At 37.1% G+C, this 21193-nt stretch overlaps 1 protein-coding gene across 3 annotated transcripts in view; it reads left to right on the forward strand.

The window, feature by feature from the left end:
* MIB1 (MIB E3 ubiquitin protein ligase 1) overlaps window positions 1-19102 on the forward strand; it is a 77089-nt gene extending 57987 nt beyond the window's left edge. For 2 of the 3 annotated variants that reach the window (XM_059477101.1, XM_059477116.1), the window contains exons 16-21: window positions 1468-1649; window positions 2847-3039; window positions 5104-5182; window positions 6788-6901; window positions 8020-8120; window positions 12746-19102. In XM_059477101.1, the coding sequence (XP_059333084.1) occupies window positions 1468-1649; window positions 2847-3039; window positions 5104-5182; window positions 6788-6901; window positions 8020-8120; window positions 12746-12886 (810 nt within the window). In that variant the 3' untranslated portion in view covers window positions 12887-19102. The remainder of the gene's footprint in view (window positions 1-1467; window positions 1650-2846; window positions 3040-5103; window positions 5183-6787; window positions 6902-8019; window positions 8121-12745) is intronic. The other variant, XM_059477109.1, reaches the window with a different exon arrangement.
* Window positions 19103-21193: the final 2091 nt, after the last annotated feature.

The following is a 21193-nucleotide window of genomic DNA, read 5'->3' on the forward strand; positions in this document are numbered from 1 at the left end:
AGCCCCCTCCAGAGGTATACTGCAGCCATACTGGGCACTGAGACAAAATGGAGAGTATTTTGTGTGTGGGTTCTTTTGTGGTGTTCTCATTCTTTGTGCCTGAAAAGTTGCAGGCTTCCTGAGAAGTGTCATGGGATGCAACATTGTCCTAGTGTTTTCAAGTTGTACAGCATGCAGAGGCATTTTAGCACCTAGGGTTTTTGTGACTAATGTAGATGACTGTTCCACAATGACTCTGCCAACCTTGGAGCAAATCAGTTTCACTGGGTGTTGTGCTGCCTTGGCTGGATTAATAATGCAGTCCAAAGTACCAGGACTGAAGCTGGAACACATCTCTGCTTTGCTTCAGCCAGTTCTGCAATTGAAGTGCAGAAAAACAGTCTCAATTGATAAATGAAAATTTTCTGTTATCTGAACACCGCAAAAATAATGTTTGTTTCCATAACTTACTGATTTTCCTGGTATAAAGCCTTTGGAGCTGTACTGTTCTTACCTAATCATGAGGAAGAATGCAGGAGGAGTATCTGACTTCATAAAGAGACCCTCAAGAGTCTTGTAGCCTCAGTGACATGTATTGATATAAGAACTTCTAATTTAAAAAAGGAACAACATATAGACTGAGGTTTATAAAATGCTTCCCTAAGCAACTGGGTTTCCTTGAGTTGGAGCTGCCCTAGCTTTGCCAAAGCTCTTCCTCTGAATACAGTGTAGTGTAGTTTGCTGAGGGACTCTTAGTGATGCCAGCAGTTCTGGCATCTATATTATACTTAATGCATTTCATCTGATTGAGCTTTAATACAAAAAGGTGTTGGGAGCCCAGAATGCTTTGGGGAATCCACTCCTTGCTGGGCTGTGGTTGGGAGCCTTCTTAGTGTTTCGGGCTGACCTTGTGAAGCAGTTACACAAGGATACAGTAACAGCTGTGAAAGGGCAGAGTAGCATTATGTGATTAGATAGGGACAGTGTGTGGGTTTTAATCCATCCAGACTGGGAAAGTAACTGAATTTCAGTCTCTCTTGGGCAGGTAGTTTTCTGACTGGACTAAAAGTAGATGTGCATTCATTTCTATGCTCAACTGTGATTTCAGTCCAAGTGCAGTGGTAGCATTTTGTCTGAACTGAGCAATTTGACTATATACTGAAGTGTCTTCTGAATATACCCACTGGAACTTTGCCCTTTACAGTGCTTACATAGAAGGACAGCCACTTCACACGTGAGTATAGGTGTACAGGAGATTGAGTGCTTCAGTAGAACTATTCCTTGCTAAATTTTAGTTTCTAAAAGAAAGCTGAATATAGCTGACTCAGAATGAAGCAATTGTTTTGGTTTTAGTTCTAGAGACGCTTCCTTTGCCTTACACATTTACGTATATATGTGCATGTGTGCATGTCAAGTAGCTTTCCTTTAGCCAGATGATTCTTAACTGTTTAGAGAGTCTTTCTTGCTTACATATTTGTTTTCTTTCAGTTAATTATGGGACTTGGCACTCAAGGAGCAGAGAAGAAGAGTGCTGCATCTATTGCCTGCTTCCTGGCAGCCAACGGGGCTGACCTCGGCATTCGCAACAAGAAGGGTCAGTCCCCTCTCGACCTCTGCCCTGATCCAAGTCTCTGCAAAGCATTGGCTAAATGTCACAAAGAAAAAGTCAGGTTTGTATATTCATAAAATACACTGTTTCCAAATGTCTGCTTTCCACAGATTAACTGATTTTTTTAAAATGTTGAAATTAGCAATAGCTAATTAAAACGTACAAACTTGGGAGTTTGGTGGGGGTTTTTGTGCGTGGCAAATTTTTTTTAACTTTTAATTCTTTAGGTTTTTATGGTACACTGAATGCTATTCAGAAATACATTACTTGAAACTTACCCAAGCTTTCATGCATATTAGTATGGGAAAGGTGAGAATGGGAAGGTGATAGTCTTCAGGGGAGGAATTGGTAGAACTTCACAAGGCAGTCAGGGGGAAATCCCTGGAAGAATAACTAAGCATTGCAAACAGGTTGGCCTGGAAAGTTGTGAAATCTCTGTCCGTACGACTTTTAATGACTGAAATAGGCAAAGCCTTGTATAAACTGATATGAATTCACTGTTGTTGCTGCTTTGAGAAGGTCACCTACTGAGTGCCTGTTAATCTGAACAACTGTATGATTCTGTGAAAAGAGAACGAGGGGGTAGGTCTGATGTCTCTAGGAATCACAATTTCAGTGAAGTACCATGTTATCAGGTCCATGCAGTATCAGAGGATTCACCTTGTCCTAGTTACGTTCCACCCATTGCCGCAAACGATTCTCATCTTTAATTCCTGTATGGAAAAAAACCCTGTACTCTTAAAATGTGAAAAAGAGACGCTGTTTTTATTGGTGTTGCCTGGTAAAGAGTAAGGTGCTTATTTCCTTTTGGAGTCCGTGTGTGTGTCCGTGTGTGTGTCCGTGTGTCCGGCCCCATCCCATGGCGGGAGTTGGGCACGGGCGCCCTCTGCGGGCCAGCGCAGCGCGGAGCTCCGGCACTGCCGGGCGTGCGGATGGATGGGCGAGGCTCGGGGGCTGCCCGCCGCAGGGCACGTCTCTGTTAGTAAAGCAAGCTCTTAGGATGAGAGAAAGCGACGTTTTACGCTCACAACACGATATCCTAACCTGTGTGTCCTGTTTCTGTACAATGCCTTATCCAAGTGTGTAACCTTGCCCTGCAGTGTCAGCTGTACTTCTGGGAAAAGGTAGCTCAAATCACTGTATGATCATACATTGATGCCCAAGTGCATAGGAGTATAGAAGCAGCCAGTTGATGTGCATTTGAATTTGAGTGAGTTTTTTTAATTATTAAAAGTTTGACTGCAAGGTTTCTTTGTAGTGGCCAGGTTGGTTCCCGAAGTCCATCTATGATCAACAATGATTCTGAAACCTTAGAAGAATGTATGGTGTGTTCAGACATGAAGAGAGACACTCTGTTTGGCCCATGTGGCCACATTGCCACGTGTTCATTGTGCTCACCACGGGTGAAAAAATGCCTCATCTGTAAAGAACAAGTTCAGTCTAGGACAAAGGTAAAAACCTTTGAAATTTATTGGTTCTCTTACTTTTATAATGGAAATGTAAAAAAAAAAAAAAGTAAAAAAGAGGTCAAAGAAATATACATATTTTATGTGGTATTATGCCCAACATGTCTCACTGGATAGTTAATTTTTCATCATAATCATATCTTGCTCTTTTCTGTTTGCCTGTCATACCTACCTCTCCCTGCCTCGCAATGTCTTCATTGTTCAGGTCCTCAGAGTTCCTGATACAATCACCTGAGGATGCTTTATTGAAATAGACTATTTTCCCCCTGCCATGGTATCTTTTCTTCATATTAAGATAAATTGCTGCTTCTTCTGAAATACAATTTCCCTCAGTAATATTGAGTTCTTCTATTCCTTAGGGCTACTTGAAGGATGATTTGCCTGTAAACTGAGTTAATATGTACTTGTTTCTGTAGTTAATAATTACTTTCAGCATTCACTTTCTTTTTCTTTGGAAACATGAGTTTCATTACACTGTCTTTCCTTCAGAGAATCAATCAGTCATGCCCTGTTTTGGAGACCAAAGGTTTTTCAAATGGTTATTCACAAGTAGTTTTGACTATATGGGTACCTCCCCATTGCTTTTCTGTTTGAGTATTCTTTTATTCCTTGTAATCACCAAGTCTTGTCCTGTTTTTTTTAGCTGCCAAAAAAAAAAAAAAGAAATCATGTTCTGCATTTGGATTTATGTTTGATTTTTAGATTGGCTTTGGGGGTTTTTTTTCTTTGTTTGGGTTTTTTTTTGGAAACCAAACTGTTTGGGTTTTTTGGGTTGGTTTTTTTTTTTTTTTTTTTTTTTTTTTGCTTTTTCCAAATATATTTGATTAGTCTGCTTCTGTAGTATGTTGTTTTTTCCTCCATTTCAGAGTAAGTATAAGAATTATAAAAGTGAGGGTTCTGCCCCTACTCATTGATCTAAAGAAGGTACTCTATGGAAATCAGCTTTCCCAGGTGAAAGCTAAGCTTTATGGATAGCCTTCCTTTGATTTCTTTTGCTGAATTAGTTTGAGAGATTGGAATATCTGGTCAATACTTCTCTTATACTTTTCTGTATAAAAACTGCAAGGCCAAGAAATGAATGAATCAGAACAACAGTTCTATGAGCTGAAAGAAGTGGTGCAGGCCAGTATAAATGGAATTGTATGTGATGTCTATGATCATACTGCATATGCCCCATCCCTGGCAGTGTTCAAGGCCAGGTTGGATGGGGCCCTGAGTAACCTGGTCTAGTGGAAGATGTCCCTGCCCATGGCACGGGTTGGAACTGGAGTATCTGTAAGGTCCTTTCCAACCCAAACCATTTGATGATTCCATGATATATACAGCTCTCACACAAAACGACTTGAGAAAGCCTAGCCCAGAATATTAAAACATTTCTGTAAAAGTACTTTTTAAGTTAAATTTCATGGGATCATAGAATGTTGGAAGGGGCCTTTAAAATCAGTAATGTGACTGACATCTGATACTGTGCGATGAGCTGGAACATCTTCAACGAGATCATGTTGCTCAGAGCCCTGTCCAGCTTGACCTTCAATGTTTCCAGGGGTGGATCATCTGCCACCACTCTGGGTAACCTGTTCCAGTGTTTCATGACACTCATCATAAAAAATTTGGTTCTTATACCAAATTGGCTTTCTTTTAGTCTAAAACTATTACCCCCTGTACTACTGCAACAGGCCCAGCAAAAAAGTTTTTTCCCATCTTTCTTATAAGTCCCCTTTGAGTACAGAAATGCTGTAATGACATCTTCCTGGAGACTCTCTGATCAACCCTTTTTTAAGTGTCCTTGATGGAATAAAGAAGGAGAAAAGAAAAATAAATATATGGTGTTCTAAATGCTTCTCTGTGCCTGTCATTATACTGAATGTGTAAAAATTGCCAGCAAATACCTGTTCTTAGAAGTTAATGTGATAACTTAAGTTGCATTTTGAGATGCTGAATGTGTTTAAAACCCCACTAGATGGAGATTCTTGAGGCCCATGTGCCTTGCAAATTAATGTAGAGAGCAGGAGATGCACTTTGCTCACGTGTGTATGTTGTTCTTTACAGATTGAAGAATGCGTAGTATGTTCAGACAAAAAGGCAGCAGTGCTCTTCCAGCCTTGTGGTCATATGTGTGCCTGTGAGAGTAAGTAACTTTACAAAAATTCTTTTGGAGGTAATTGTGAGACAGAATGTTTTTAATCAGATTGCTAAAACCATTATCAAGTGTGTGTACGTTGTGTGTCCGTCTCAACAGTGACAATTAGTAATCTGATTTCAGGTTCAATTTACTTGGTAGTCTGGTGTGATCATCAGAATTTTGACATTATTTGTCATGCTGGTAATAATTGGAGGACAAAGTGGAGATTTTCAAATATTTAGAAAGTGTGTGCTCTGTCACCTGAATAATTTAACTGAGTAGGCTTTCTCACATAATAGAAGCCTACTGCATATCATTAATTACTTTGGTAGTAATTAGAATTCATTTTGTTGTTTTGTTGCAGCTTTTTGAAGGCATTCAGATGTGCAAATGGTGTTTTAAAATATATTGTCAATAAATACTTAGTATGCTTCATTATTAATCTACAGATTTGCACAAGGGCTGTATTTTGCCCCAGAAGTCACATCATGTATCTTTGCAAAGAACACCGGTTATGGTTCATTTTGATTTATCTTGTGTAATGGTAAAATAGGTAGGTGAGCTCTAGAAATTTTTTGGTTTTGAGTAGAAGTGGATGAGAATGCAGCTATCACCTTGTCTCCAGACATTTCAGGGTTTTGTTGAAGGGTCATTTCCCTAGAGAATAGCAGTCCTTATTGATGAGGATCTACACAAGAGGGAAGGTAATCGTTCCCATGAGTAACTGCTTACTTGGACTTGCTAAAGAAGTCTGGTTTCTTCCTCTGTTCTGGCTGAGGCAGCTGACATCAAACCACTGACTATAGTTAGCCTGGTCTGGCCTCTTTCACTGTCTGCAGTTGAAAGATGATGAGAGAAGTTTTTTTTGAATAGTTTCCCAGGAAAGAAGACAACAAAAAGATTGATGACTGTGGTGAAGGATTTCAGCAGCGCAGTACACGTCACCAAGTCTAAGCTGTAACAAGGACAGCCGAAGGTTTAACAGTTGTAGATTATTTCTTTCCAGATTTTTTTCTGGCCATCTTGTTCAAGCAGGATGAGAGAGTCTTCAAGTTCGTGTATTTTGTAGGACCCACTCTCTTGATTCACAGTAACATTTTAGCATTTATAAGACAATAACTTGCCTTTAGTAGAAAAATTACAGCCCCCTTTCTAGGATTATATCAAAATATGTAGGTTTACTCTTAAGGGTAAAGAGCTGCAACTCTTTGCCCCTGGAGCATTAGGACAGGTAGTGAGATCCTTTGTTCTAAAGAAAAAGATAGCCAGATAGTCATAACATTCTTGAAAGTTCTGGTCTCAAATGTGTGATTACCTTTTAACATCTGAAGTTCTTGTGGACTAGACATCTATCTGGAGAAAGAGGAACATGTTCACTTGAAATACCTTAAAAGGAGACAGAGAATAGATTTAGTTTCAGCACCAAAAAGGGCGTTGTTTGGGTGTGATTTGCAGAAAATTATGTGGAGATAAACTCAAGTAGTTCTTCATGTTATAAGCATCTGTTAAGTCATTGCTGTTTAGTTACTCTGAATAAACAAATTCATGTATAGGAAAAAAGAAAAACAAAGTGGGAAGATTCGGAGTTGATTTATTTTTCTGTTCCCTCAGACTGTGCAAGCTTGATGAAGAAATGTGTACAGTGTCGGGCAGTGGTTGAGCGAAGAGTGCCTTTCATAATGTGCTGCGGAGGGAAAGGTACAGAAGATACCAGTGATGATATTTGTGAGTGACTCCAGAGCCCATACTCTTTCCTGTTCCTCCACCACTCTATTCTCATTCTCTCAAATGATCTAAATATTTCTCTCCTTTCTGAAGAAATGTTTAATGAAAACAGTGCTAACCCAGGTATCCCTTTGCTGTTTGCACTACTTTCTGCATCAGTAGCAGCAAATGTGGTACCACCACCAGTCGTTACACTGGAGAGTTGCTTCTGGCATTCGGAGTAGAATCCAAAACGTGTGATGACTTGGCCACTTACTAATGCCCTAAGAAGTAAAAGCTGAAGATTTTCTGTGACTGTGCAAATGAGCAAATATTTTTATTTTTTTTTTTTACCTCTGGTACTCTGAAGTAATGGTGAGTATTTTGTATTTAGGTACAAGCAACTTTCCTGAGAGAATGTCTAGTTTTACATCTCCTCCTTTGACTCGTTTTTAAACTTCTTGTGACTTATTTGAGTAATTTCTATGAATTATTTCTATTTGCTCTGTGTGCGTATATGTGGTACACTGTATTTCTGTTGAGTTTATGAGAATGGGGTATCAGTTCATTCTTGTCATAAGGTTCTGATATAGATAAATATAAGAATAGTCATTAAAATCAGATTTTCAGTACTCACTGGAAATTCAAGACTTGACAATTCTTTCTTTCATTGCTTCCCAGATCAGTCAAATAGAGGACTATTAATCTGAGCTTGTTCAAATTTTGAATGAACTGCTCCTAAGACACTTGGGCAATTTTGAACACCAAATAGAATCATCTCTGTAGATAAAAAAGTCATTTCAGTGTGATGGAATTTGGCTTTTTTTTTCCCTTAAACATATGCAAAAAATATTCATGTCAGGAACTTCGCTGACAAATAAGAATTCTGAGAACATTAAGGAACTACAAGCATCATTATTATGGAAATACTTGTCAAAGAAGTATTGCTGCTAAACTCAAAGAAATTCTTTGTTGAGCTGCAGTGAGGGTGTAGTGAACTTAATTAGATTATCAAAGATGGTTGACTAACGTTTTTTTCAGATAATTGAAAAATTATAGCTGTGACACTGAAAATAATTATTCCTGGTTCATTAGATTGCTGCGTAACCACATATCTTTATTTTCTTTTAATGTTACAGCAAGTGGAAACATTCCAGTTTTGCAGAAGGACAAAGACAACACTAATGTCAATGCAGATGTACAGAAGCTGCAGCAACAGTTGCAAGACATCAAGGAACAGGTAAAAGTGCTGGATAAAAGTTGTAAGACCCATTAAGTGCAAGAACCACTTGATTGAAAAAGGCAATGCATCCTTTATTATTTAAAGCAAAATGACATGTTGAAGTGCATCAGGTCTTAAACTGTAGTTGGAAGACCAATATTTTTTGTGGGATGTGACTTGTATGTCCTTTATGTATGGGATTAAAAGAAAAAATCAAGTGGCTATGTTTGATAATCCATCTATTAGAGCGTGTGTGTTGATGTGACTGAAAAAGGACGCTCTTCCCAGCCCGTACATTCTCTGACTGTTAAGCTGACCTGAATGTGTTGATACAGAAGAAACTGTTTTCACAGAGCAGTGATAAAAGTAGATCATCTTCATCATTCTGTATCTACCTTAATCTTTACTTGTCTGTTCATTAACTGCCTTGGAACAATAGCTGATAGTTACCTGTCTTATGAAGAGTATAGTGAACACACTCTTCAAAAAACTGTGTGGCTTCAAGGTTAAAACTTTGAAAATACTATACATGTAATTCAAATATTTGGAATTTAAATGTTAAGATTTATCTTTGTAATTAGGTGTAGTGTTTGCAGATCTTTCAGCAGTAAGGGATCTGGAGCATTTGACTACTGAATGAGGTTACTCTCTTAGAACCCTTGATAATGTGACTTTTTGTTTCCCTGTGTATAACACAATTGGAAAAAACTTCTCATGGATACAGGAAACTGAGGTGTTCTAGCTTGCCTTTTCCTGTAGTAGGCTTACAGCAGTCCATAATACTTCAGTGATGGCAGCATCACATCTAGTCCTGGTAGTGTTGGATTCAGCTGTTCATGTGCATAAAAGCTTGGGCTAGAACATTTAGATTGCCAGGCTTAGGGCCTGTGTTTCAAAATGCCTTAAATTTGAGAGCTGATATGCTCAACTGAATGTCTGTGAGGAGCTTTTCCTGTCATATGGTGACTGGGCCAGCACCCCAGTCACAGAAATTCAAAACTCTTTCCTGTGTAGTTTTTATCTGTAAAGAACATGCAAGATTGAAAATTGTAATTTGAAAATGCCTATCTGTCTTACCTGGAAGCTCCAGATGTTACTGTCATCTCTGATGGCTTGCATCCACTATATAGCTTCTGCTTTACTTTTTAGCATTGAATGGAAAGAATAAGGTTATTCTTTTGGCATTTGAAATGGTGCATCCACAAGATGCCAGATGCATGCTTAAATGCAAGTAATCTGTTTTCTTCAGATACGTTTTTTCAGGGTACTTTAGGAGTTATAGAAGATCAGAGTTCTGTTTGCCTATGTCGATATTCTTATGTATAGGCACGTGAAAAGAAAACTACTTTGTTACAGTTTTTCTTCTTGATTAGATGTGATCTCAGGGATTTTTTGTCAGTTTTCCTTAGGTGCTATTTTATTCTCTCTGATTTGGGATTTTGCTAGCCAGCTACCAGAATTGTTCAATGCCTCTGACTAGAAGGAGATGGCTCTGGCTATTCCTTGTGTGCCTCTTGGCTTGAGACTTGTGTTTTCAGTGTCTTTTGTGCTTAGTCTTGTGACAGGGCAAGTTGTATTGTACTTGTGTGTAGCAAGTCAGGTTTGATTAAAATTGATCATCTCATCTTTTAAATTTGTGCTTGAAGTTTTGCACAGCATTCAGAATAATTGTCTATTCTTTTGATTTTTGCTGTAATAGATCAGTCTTCATGTTCAATTGATATTTTTCTACTTAAAGTTAATTTGTTCTCTTTCAGCAGGTATAAGCCTTTGTTTCAACTCATACCTTCAATGATAATCTAATATGTTAGTGCAGCAAGCTTTTAAAACTATTTCTGGTGCCAAGCAGAAGTGATGCTGATGTCAACAGAATCTCCCACATCTGATGACCACACCATTCGTCAGGGATTCCCTGAATGTGAACCCTTTTGACTGTAATTGCAATACCTTCACTCCATTTCATACATAATCATCACCATCCATCTAATATCTTACGTATGTTCCTTCACCATACTTACATCACTTTCTTCTTCCTTAAAAAATAAATTGATTTTGTCACTGTGCACCTGTATATTGTTGTAAAAACTGTTTTTAGTAGTGAGAAATTCATATTTCAAGCAGTTTAAAACACCTTGTTAGTGAAAGAAAAATAATTTGAGTTGCAAACCCAGTTATACTTAAGGTGCAATGGGCACTTTCCCAGAGTACTTACCTGAAGAAGTAATTCTCATATAGAACAGGCATAGTGCCTTTTTATACTATTTCTTTTCATTCAAAAGATGGGAGTCAAATGTTGCAGGCACATAAAAAACGGGATTTCATGCAGAGGATGTTCTAACAAATAATATAATAGTTACAGGTACTTATTTTTCTGTTGCCCATAGGGGACATAAGGCTTGCAGTGAACTTTCTTTCACTGTACAAGTATAAGATGGTGGTTAAATAAGGAATTCTCCTTCACATTTGGATAAAACTCAGTTATCTGGGCTTATACCCCACTGGGAAACTGCTGAACTAATTGAGAAAAGCCTGTCAGAAGAGAATTGTGTAGCAAAGAGGAAGCTTGTTATTCTGCCAGCTGAGTCCTCCTACTGTGTGAAGTAACTTAAGTGTTAAGATAGCATCATGTTAAGAAATTAAACAGCTAACATGTTTTATATACTGTGCTTCTGTACTAAGCAGGAGAAGTAGGGCAATCTTCTAATACTACATATCTATAAAATGAAAATATGGGGATTTCTGTCCTTGAGTGAATGAAACAGTTCAAAGTAATGGTGTTTCAGCAGATTTGATTTTTTTATTATTTCTGTGTTCCTTAATAGATGCTTTCATTTTTAAATGATGGTGTAGCATTTGGAGAGAAACAGACCCTTGTAACTTCAGTAATTCTGATATTATATTTAGACACAAAAGCAAATAATTAGCCAAAACATACAGTAAATGCTACACATTGAGGATTTTCCCAAAGATAAGATGAGTGTTTGCTTTGTCAGTCCTTTGTGAATGATCATCACACCAGCGCTGCCAAGTCACAGACACGTGTCACACAGCTGTGTATTCATTGCATTGGAAATAGCTGTTTCACTGATACCTGAAGTCTGTGAGTTGCTGGAGGAGGAATACTCTAAAGGTCCCATTGATGTGTAGGATGTGAAGGTGATGACTTCATGTGAATGGAAAAATGAGCAGGACTGATTGACAGACAGTCAGTCTTCTGTAAATTCTTAGTTTGACAATGTTTTGTTACAGTATTGTGGAAATTCTGGCAAAGCTGGAGCACATTTCCCTTCAGGGCTTTTTTAAAGTATAAAATGGCTTAAGGTTTTACCTGGAAGTTTTATTTTCCTGCTAGTCCGTTATACTAGTACCCTGAAGATTAAAATAGTGATTTAGCCAGGTTCCATGCCAATTTAAACTCTTAAGCAGAATTTTGGTGAATTCTTTTGGTCTTCAGTTACGCTATCTACCCTAGGAAGTAATACCTATTGATTTCATAGAAAATGTGCTTTAGGATTTTTCTGAACAGGGTACCTCGTTATGGATTTTCTCTCATGCAATGAACAAATTGAAGTGAAGCCCCAATGATGAATACAGAAGTAAATCACAGGTGCAAGGTGGTGATAAAATGAATTTGTATTTGAAATACAAGCATTGTCAGTATTTCATTTTATGTATGAGATCAATATTTGTAATTGTTAGATATTTGTAGTATGTCTCAGATAAGAGGAATCTTAGATTTGATTTGTTCTATAGAATGGTCTTAATAATTTTCATCTTTTGTAACATCTATTCATTTACTAAATTTGATAAACTGTTATAAATGAAATCCTAATATGGGTGCAATATATTTATGGTGAAGGAACATGCCTTATGAAAACTTCAATTTCTGCACATGAAAAAAGATGAAGGACATTGTTCCTTAGTGGCTTGGTGCAAAATGAATTTTTCTGTTGAAGAACTTTGGGCATTGACCATCACTTCACGTTCAGCAATTAAAACTGATTTTAAAAGTTTGCTGTGCTGCTGTTATGAGTGAAGGTTACAGATTTACTAAACTGTTCTCTTATTTGAAACGTGAGGTGTTCTTTTGGTTGAAAATCTAGATAACTTCCACAAAGTACTAAATTTTACATATCATATTGATTATGTAACATTTTTATTCCTGCTGTGGGTGTTGAGTGCTTGGTGTTTACAGGTAAGTTTATGAATGGCTAGCTAGCCTGAGAAGAAATTTGTAAATCATTACCCAAGCATTGCATATATCAAGCTGTTGATGTTTTGTTCCCTGGAAGATTATATGATATAAAGTAGAACGTTTCTGAAGAGTGTTTTAATGTTGCAAATCTGCATAATTATATTGAAAATATGATGTCAAACTACTACTGGATTGCCTTAATTAAAGAAATCATATTTTTCAAAAATCTATGTGGTTGTGTCATGATGGAGTAGGAAAAGCCCGTATATTTTAAGTCCATGTGGAATAAAAATGGTACTTAAAAAAAACCCTGCAATTTAGCTTAGTGGCCGTGGCAATTATCTGCTATGCTTAGGATGACATATTTGTTGTTGAATTTCAGCAGTTGCATGCTCAGTACTGTGTAACTGCTACCACTGAGTAGGTAACTTGTGCAAATCTTTTGCAGACGATGTGTCCTGTGTGTTTGGACCGCCTGAAGAACATGATCTTCCTGTGTGGCCACGGGACGTGCCAGCTGTGCGGAGACCGGATGAGCGAGTGCCCCATTTGCCGCAAGGCCATCGAACGGAGGATTCTTTTGTACTGAGCAGGGGCCAGGGTCTTTTTTACTAGGTTGTCAAAGAGTAAGGACGTGTTGATGCTTTTAAGCCTCTGTTAGTTTGAAAGGTAGTAAAGGGTTCTGATGAAAACATTTCTAATACTGTAGCACATAGTAGTTGTTTAAAGACTGTGAATACACCAAATAAAAGAAACAGTATTTGAACAGTCAGCTTGTAGCTTTACTCTTAAAAAACATCTAAACCTAATGCTAATTTAAAGCAGTCTTTTTTTCAGTTTGTTTCTGTCTTCTTCTTCCCCTTAAAGTTTAAAGGAACAATCTTATTCTGGTTTTGTTCGTGTGTATCGTATGTATCAGATGTCAAGTGATGTAAGGGAATTTTTTTTTATATTGTCCGTTACTACCAAACATAAGTATTTAGGATTTTTTTTTTTTTTGCTTTGTGCTTTCTGGAGAGTGTCGACATTTCCTGTGACAGTTCTGATTCACAGTTAATTTCTGTCTTGAAATACACAGTCATGAAAAATCAATACAAAATATATACACAGTAATAATAGATATACTATTCCCATAAGGTCATGCCTCAGAATGCAATGGTAGGGTAATTCTGACTTCATCATGCCCTTTGTTCCTGAGGATGGGTTGTATAGGAAACAATAAAATGAAAAATCTGTGTTAGAAGCATTATGTTTCCAAAACCACACTTTGAGCTAACAGGTTCAAGCTAAGTAACTTAAATAGTGAACTTCATAATTCTGCTAATTACTTTACTTTGTATGGAATTGCTTTTAGCTTGAGTAGAAAGGAGAAGATTTGAGCAGTGGGTCAGTTACCCCTTTTAGATGAGTGAATTTGATCCGTTGTGTAGAAACACATACATGCAGAGACATTTAGAAATTGTGGGTCTGTGAATTCAGAAAAAAGATTTTGCAAAATTTCCTTTCTTTTTAAGTGAGTTTTATTGTCTCCAGGCAAACAGTGTCAACAGCAAAAGAGAATATTTAATATTGATTATTCATCTAAGTGGGGTGTTAACACCAGAACTTATCTGTGAGCATTACTGAATAATACTGCAAATGAAGATATTGCTGACAGAACAGTGAATTTTGTGAGCTGTGCCTAGTTGAGCTGAATTTTGCTGAAGGAGTTTCTTGTCCCTGATATGGTAAAAAGCTGTTCCTCCTGACCTCCAAAATGCTACTGTTAGGGACTGCAAACTATTAACATTTTGAAAACAAATGTATCCTTTCATCCTTTTTAGTGGTAGAAAATACACTGATTTAAGGATCTCTTGTAGCTAAAAGGAATCTCTGCTTGCTCCTAAGTGATTTGACTGTTTTCTGAGTGCACAGTTCATGTAGCCCATTGCCACTGTGCACACTTCATTTGGATGTGCTCTTGCAGAACATTAAAGAAATTCGTGCTGGAGTCACTTAGGTGCCTTACTTGCAGCTAAGATGAATTTATCATTGAATTCTCATTGCATATATCTAAAATGTGGATAAAAGGATAGTTCAGGGAAAGATCCAAGTAAGGATAATGTTGTAATTGTGGTCTTTGCAGATAAATTAATCTGTCTTCTGAAACTGATATTGATATACCTGAACTTTGCAAATATTGGCAAATGTCTCAGAAGACTGTTAGTAATAAACTGTGAAGATAGACAAACCTTTAAGCAATAAGATTTAAACACTGAATAAAGTTTTCCAGGAAACAAGTACAGTGATATATTGGAAAAGTGTATGTAGAGGGGCTTTTAACACCATGAAGTGGTGTAATACACAGCCTTACAATAGCCATCTTTTATCTTCCTCCAGCATTCCAAATGTTCCTCATTATTTTCAGCATTCTGTCATTGGACACAATCACAATCTGGAGTCACTGTAGTAGTCTGGTTTATTTTGTATAATAGTAGTCATCTGGTCTCAGATAATTGTATTCTTGACCAAATGAAGCAGGCTTCCCTTTTTTAGCTTCTCAATTCCTATTCAAAAATACCATAATTTCAAGGGGTTTTGGAAAGTTTTTGATGTAAGACCTTTTTTCAGTTCAACATTTTGGGTACCTCCGCTTGAAATCTGTGTGCATCTGAGTGTTCATTGCAATTTTCATTTGCACAATATGCATGTTACTAAGGTTTTTGGTTTGGTTTTTTTTTTAGTTTTTGGGGGTTTTTTGGTAGCATGTTTTACAGCTGAACTTTCTGTAGTAGGCTTCCGTTTCTTGTCAGGCTTCCCCTGGAAATACTTCTATAATAGGATGTGCCATTTGATGATCCATTCTGAGTTTTAGCCTGTCATCCATCAGATTTGTACCTTGATTTCCTTTGTCTCTGGCAGACATATTTTGTCCTCTTCATTCTTTAAGGGAACCTCTGCAAACCTGGCTATGCAGATGCAGGGTAGATCTCTTCTTGATAACAACTCAAAACTGAAACCTCAGTATAGCAGTTCACATTTTCCTGACTCTTAGTTGCTGGAACAAGCCAGAATTACTTGAAAGTATTCCAACTTAGCATCAGCTTAATAATTCAGCTGAGTTAGAACAGATCTGAAGCATCCTGGGTAGGAAACTGGATGTAAGATCTAAGTTACTGCTTAACACCCTCAGTGCTTGAATCACAGTCCTATGGAAATGGAGACAACGACTGAAGGTGTTGCTGTAGGAGCAGCTTTAGTATCCTATACTGCGCACAAGGCAGATGGATGTGACTGCATAGGAGTTTGTGATTGGACTCATTCAGCAATGTTGTGTGCCAGTTGAGACTGAACTGTGTCAGCTTGATGGTGACACAGAAAAACAACTATTTTAGTGCCAAGAAAAACAATTGAATTATAAAAACTAGGAAAGCTAACCAAGATGCTTGATTTATTTATATAGGTCTCTTATTGACAGGAGGAAGGGCTGTATCACGTCTGGAGATGGCGATACAGTTTGCCTTTCAAAAAACTTAAAGAGGAAAACTGCTTGCAAATCCAGTATCATTTATGGAAATAAATATTTATATTCAGACTCTCCCTTTTCATTCAGGTGTAGAAGGTGAGCCAGTGGTGTTGAGGATCCCAGTAAGCTCATTTGCTTTACTTTGTGGTTATCTGTGCACAGAGTGTGAATGTTTAATTGGCTAGCACATATTTTAAGGATGAGAAGTTCACTTGAAGGCCAAAGGGGATCATAACTAGTAGTAGAGTTAAGGAAATATCACTGTGTTTCTGTCTTCAACAAAAGATTAAAGTGTAAATTTCACCTGAGCCAAGTGAAAATTAGAAAAATCAGTTAGGCATTTATCTCTTAATTTATTGTAAAGTCATGGAATGTAAGGGTTGTAAGGTTTGTTATGTCTATTCCCCAGCATTTAATAACAATTTTGAAATTAAATGGAATGAAATATCTCCATTTGTTTCTTGAAACAAGTAACAAGACACCTAAAAATATGTATTGTTCAGTGTGAGGTATGCTCAGATGTTTAAGTAAAATACTTTCTTTTCCATTCATTAGGGGACATAGGCAGTCATATCACTATGCAGTGATTTAAAGTGTAAAGACAACCTAGGAGGTTAACAGAATAAACTAAATAGTTGTAGATTGTTAACTTTTGTATAACTACCTTTGACTTTTTTTCCTCTCAAAACTTGTATCATCACTTATTGTGGCCCAGGCTTATATGGCACTTCTCAAAATCTGGGCTGCTATTGCCTACTTTCCATTTGTTGGATTACTGTGTATTTGTACGTTGGGGTTTGGAGAAATCCCTTTTTCCTGTAGTGGATAATAAAAACTAGACTGGTGAGATAGCAAACAAGTTCCTTTCTAAATGTGGAAGTTTGATTAGAAGGTGGTATTCTTAACTTGGACTGGGTGAGAATATAGCAGATTTGCACAAGTACTTGTGCCTTTTTAACATAATCTTATAATTGGTATTTTAGCTTCTTTTAAAGACCTGAAATGGTCTTTAAAAATAATTGAGTACTTATTGTGTAGATATTTTCTAGAGATGAAGGTTTATGTACGTGTAATTATCTTTAGCAGTATTAATTGCAGTTAGTGTAAACACTAAATTGTTTGAAGAAGCTGCTTTCAGCTAGTGATCTGAGCTTCCTCTACAAAACTAATTGTGAGAAATTTAATTTTACTCTTCCAGTAGCAGCTGGTGAACCGAAGAGCCTATCCTGTTCTTTGTGCTGCATGGGTCAAGTTTTCACTTTAAAAAACCAAACCCCAACAACACTACAGTCTAACCTTTAGCAGTGCTACCTCCTTTCTGTCAAAGTGCTGAATTCTTCTCTAGCTGTTCGTTGTCTTTGGGAAGGGGTGGGGAATGCATCAGTTTTCTTTTGCTTCATCAGTTTTGATGTCTGAATACATTGCAGAGGTTTTTTTACTTTAGAAAATTACTGTGTAAATTGCGTACAATAGCAGTGTGTGATTTGCCACAAAGTACATTGTATACCTGTGCATAAGTTCCTGGAATTCATACTGTTGTCTTTCTGTGCATTTCATACTTTGTTTGTGTTGACAAAGCTGAACTGTTGTCTGCAGAAGCTTTAGTGTGTGCCATTTTTATAGCTCAGCCTGTGGTAAATACGCAAGTTCTGACTCAGGGCTTTTTAACAACTTAAACACATTCACAATATTCTTCAGCACATCTTGGAGAATACTAGACATTTAATGACTGTACAGTGCCTTGATAGAACTATTGAATGGGCAGCAGCCATAGGGTCTTCACAAGAATGCAAGTATCTTTTCAATCCAGTTAGTGAGTTGATGTTAATATAGTTGTAATGCCCTCGCCATGGATTTATAAACTTGTATATATTTTCTGTAAAGGAAAATTGGCAAATTTAGATATTGTTAAGCTTTCTGAAAGCTGTTTAATTGTTGCACTGGTCATGAGGATCTGAAGGGCATAATATTCAAATTTAAAGAAGCAGCTTTTGTGTCAAAGACAGCTGAGAAAATTTTCTGTATGTGACATTTTCAGTGTGAGGAAGAGGTAATTGTATAACATGTAAAAGTACCTGCTTTACTCTGATCTGGTAAATCTTCTGTAAGCGAGAGAGAAATAACCAATAACAAATCAGTATGTTTGCATGCCATTTCATAGTTAGAAAACTTTGTGTCATTTTGAGCTTCTAGAAATACTTAATTTGTCCCAGCCTTAGTGTCTGTATGAATGCAAACTATTCATGTTAGGAAACAATTTTTACTGAATCACAACGAGCATTTTTGCTTTTGTTAAAACTAACTTTATATTTTCTGTAAACTGTAGATTTTGACATGACTGTTTATTGGAGAAATTTAAGGTTGCCTGTGTGAATGTAGTGTATTTCTGTATGCAGATAGCATTATATAATTGCTTACTTTAAAACTGCTTAGCAAGGTCTAAGCTTTTCAAAGGAAATGCTGATGTACTGTATGGTTAGTAAAACTTGTCATATAAGATGTATACTGACTTTTTGAAGAGCTTTGATTTAAAAGTATAGTTGGGCTGAATTAATACTTATATTTTGCACACAACATTGGAAGGGGGGTGGTGGCTCATGTCTTCCTCCTGAGTTGTAATGATGTTAGATGTCACCATGGAATTTGAAAATTGGATACCTGAAAAGGTCTTTGCAAACTTGGTTACTTGTTGGCATACAATGTTTAAAAGAGCACCAGACTTTATTGAGAAATTTTGCAGTCCAAAGTTCTTAAAAAAACTGTTTCTTTTATAATATGTTCCTGAAGAATGAGTTTGTGGAAGCATCAGAAGTGCTATGTGCCTTTGAATCTCCAAGGTACTCAAACATTGTTAACGCAGCACAGTAGAAGTTCGAAGGGTGGATCAAGTTGTAACAACAGAAAGGTTGATTTAAAATTATCTCTGGATTATGTGCAAATTTATCTGTAAATATGCAGTTCATAGTACTGTTCTACTGACCCAAGTTGCTGTTAAGTGTTTGTTAGACTCTGTGTTTACTTGTAATTGAATGGCCTTTACAGATCTGGCTACGTGAATGTGATCATTTTAACATCTCCTGCCAGATACAGTAACTTCCATATTCTGAGACAACGGATGCTGCATCATGGTTTGTACTTTTAGGATTCAATTTAATGGATGCATTTGTAAAAAAAAAAAAAAAAAGCCTACGTAATCAAAGGCAACAAAACCAACCAGACTGATATGGCTTAGTGTTTTTATTTGTCCTAGTGTACAGGTGAAAAAAGGAACTGACAGAATAAAAAGTTTGTTGCTCTCTTTCTCAGTTTCTTTTCATTTTTCAAGTTTCTTCAGCCTTGGTTTATATGACAGGTCTGTATGAAAAAAGTGGTGTCAAATACTTTTGAAAAAACTTTATTTTAAAATAATTTATGCAAATTGTTGAAATACATTTGAAGTAGCCTCTTGTTCTTTGCTTTGGGATTTATGAGCTGTTCACATATTTCTCCTTATGTGTTCATTGAATGTGATGGGAGCAGGGCTGGCATTGGTGGAAGACTTCATCTCTGTGGTCTCAAGGGTTTCAGCCCCTGCTGTTGATTGCAGTGGAAGCTGCAGGTTCTAATAGTGTTTGGTATTGATGGGTTTAGATTTTGAGAAGGCTGTTTCCTACTGTACTATATAAATAATTTTATAATATAAGTACTGTGTAATGCAGTTAATTTCTGTATAGTGCACTTGGCTGTTCTAAGTTATTCCAGCTATATCCCATGTACAATCTGTTTTTTATGGGAGTGGTTAAAGTGCATGGAGATTTCCTTTGGATTTGACATTAATCAAATGCAGAGTTCTTCATGGGTGTACTCCGTTTCCTTTAGGGAGTAAAGATTAGTGGTAGTATTGGAATAAAAAAACATTAGCCTTCCTTTTCAGACTTAGTTTTCCACCATAAGGAAAGGAAATATAAGTTGTCAGAAATAAAATTGTTGAAGTTCTTGTGCTTTGTGCAGCCCTGCTCATGATGATGACATGCATTGGAAAACTTTTGCTTTCAAGAATGAATCGTACCAACTTTTCTTGATACTTAAAAGAAGGTTTTGGCTGAAAAAAACTTCAGTATTTTAAATGGTTTGTTTCCTTTTCAGCAGAGTAGTATGTCCTTGCTTTCCAGGAGATAGTAAGGTAGGGGTTTTTTGCAGTCTTTAGAGGTGATGCTGTGATGGATTAAAATAGTTTTATTAAAAACTGAGAACTCTGTCACCTGGCAATGTATAAATTTTAGTCTTCGACAATGCAAGACTTTAAGTTATGGGAAAGTCATTGCAGTATCTACTACAATTAGGATTTATTGATGCTTATGTGACTGCCCTAGAGAAGCTAATAAACCTAAGTTCTAAAATTTTTTAAATACACTTGTCAGACTATAGTGACCTCTTGCAAAACTAACACTGTTTCACTGATTTTCCTTAGAAATAAATCTGTGGGAGGTAAGGAGACAAACTTAATTCTGAGCCGATTTCCCCATTGATGTGTCTGCATCCCAAAATGTGTATTTCTCCCACAAGGGGTCAGTAGCACCCTCCATTTGGCACCACTTTTTATTACAATGTAAGCAGAAAGCAAACATGGGATAAGGATAATGATGATTGCATTAATATGTGGGTGGACCAGACCTAACTTGTCTCCTTCTTCAAGCAGGCTAAGTATAATTAGGTTATTTGCTGACTTCAGTAAGCACCATATTCTATCCTCTGACTCTCATGTGACATGAACATTGCTACTATTGATTAGGGCAAAGTTCCAGTGGAGTGTTTGCCTTTAGCTCTAGTTGAAAGTATTCATTTAGTCAAGCTTTTTTTCAAAAGCATGCAGTTGGAGCAGATAAACTATATGAAAGAGCTTGTCCAGCAGGCAGGGGAAAAGAATTCTTGTAAGCGTGTCCCACATATTCTTAATGATAACCACAGTCTCCCTAGATGGCTAGAGCTGATTAATATTTTCCACTCTATAGTAACACAGCTTACAGTTAAACATGCTTTGAAGCCTATCAGGCTGCTCAGTGGAAGGAATGTCCAGCTTCTCAAGGCTTCTCTGAGTATGCAAGTTACTTGAAGGCCAGAAGTTTGAAGTTGAAGTAACTCATAATCTTTCTCCCAAGAGGCTGAACAGACCAGAGAGCTGTTCCTTCAACAACAATTTCCATCCCCCATAGCAAAGTCATGTTTCACAAATAGGAATCTTGAGATGCTCAGTGTCATTCAGGCACAGGTTCTTATGTGTGTTGAATTTAACAAGGGGCCTTCCTTACCTCCATGTTTGCAACTCTTGTTATTCTCTCTGTCACAGCTGTTGTGGGGTTTGTATTTCATGTCCTCAGTGCTTCTGTCCCCACTACTGAAATCCTCCATTTC

The sequence above is a fragment of the Ammospiza nelsoni genome, chromosome 1, assembly GCF_027579445.1.
Source record: "Ammospiza nelsoni isolate bAmmNel1 chromosome 1, bAmmNel1.pri, whole genome shotgun sequence".
Lineage (NCBI taxonomy): Eukaryota > Metazoa > Chordata > Aves > Passeriformes > Passerellidae > Ammospiza > Ammospiza nelsoni.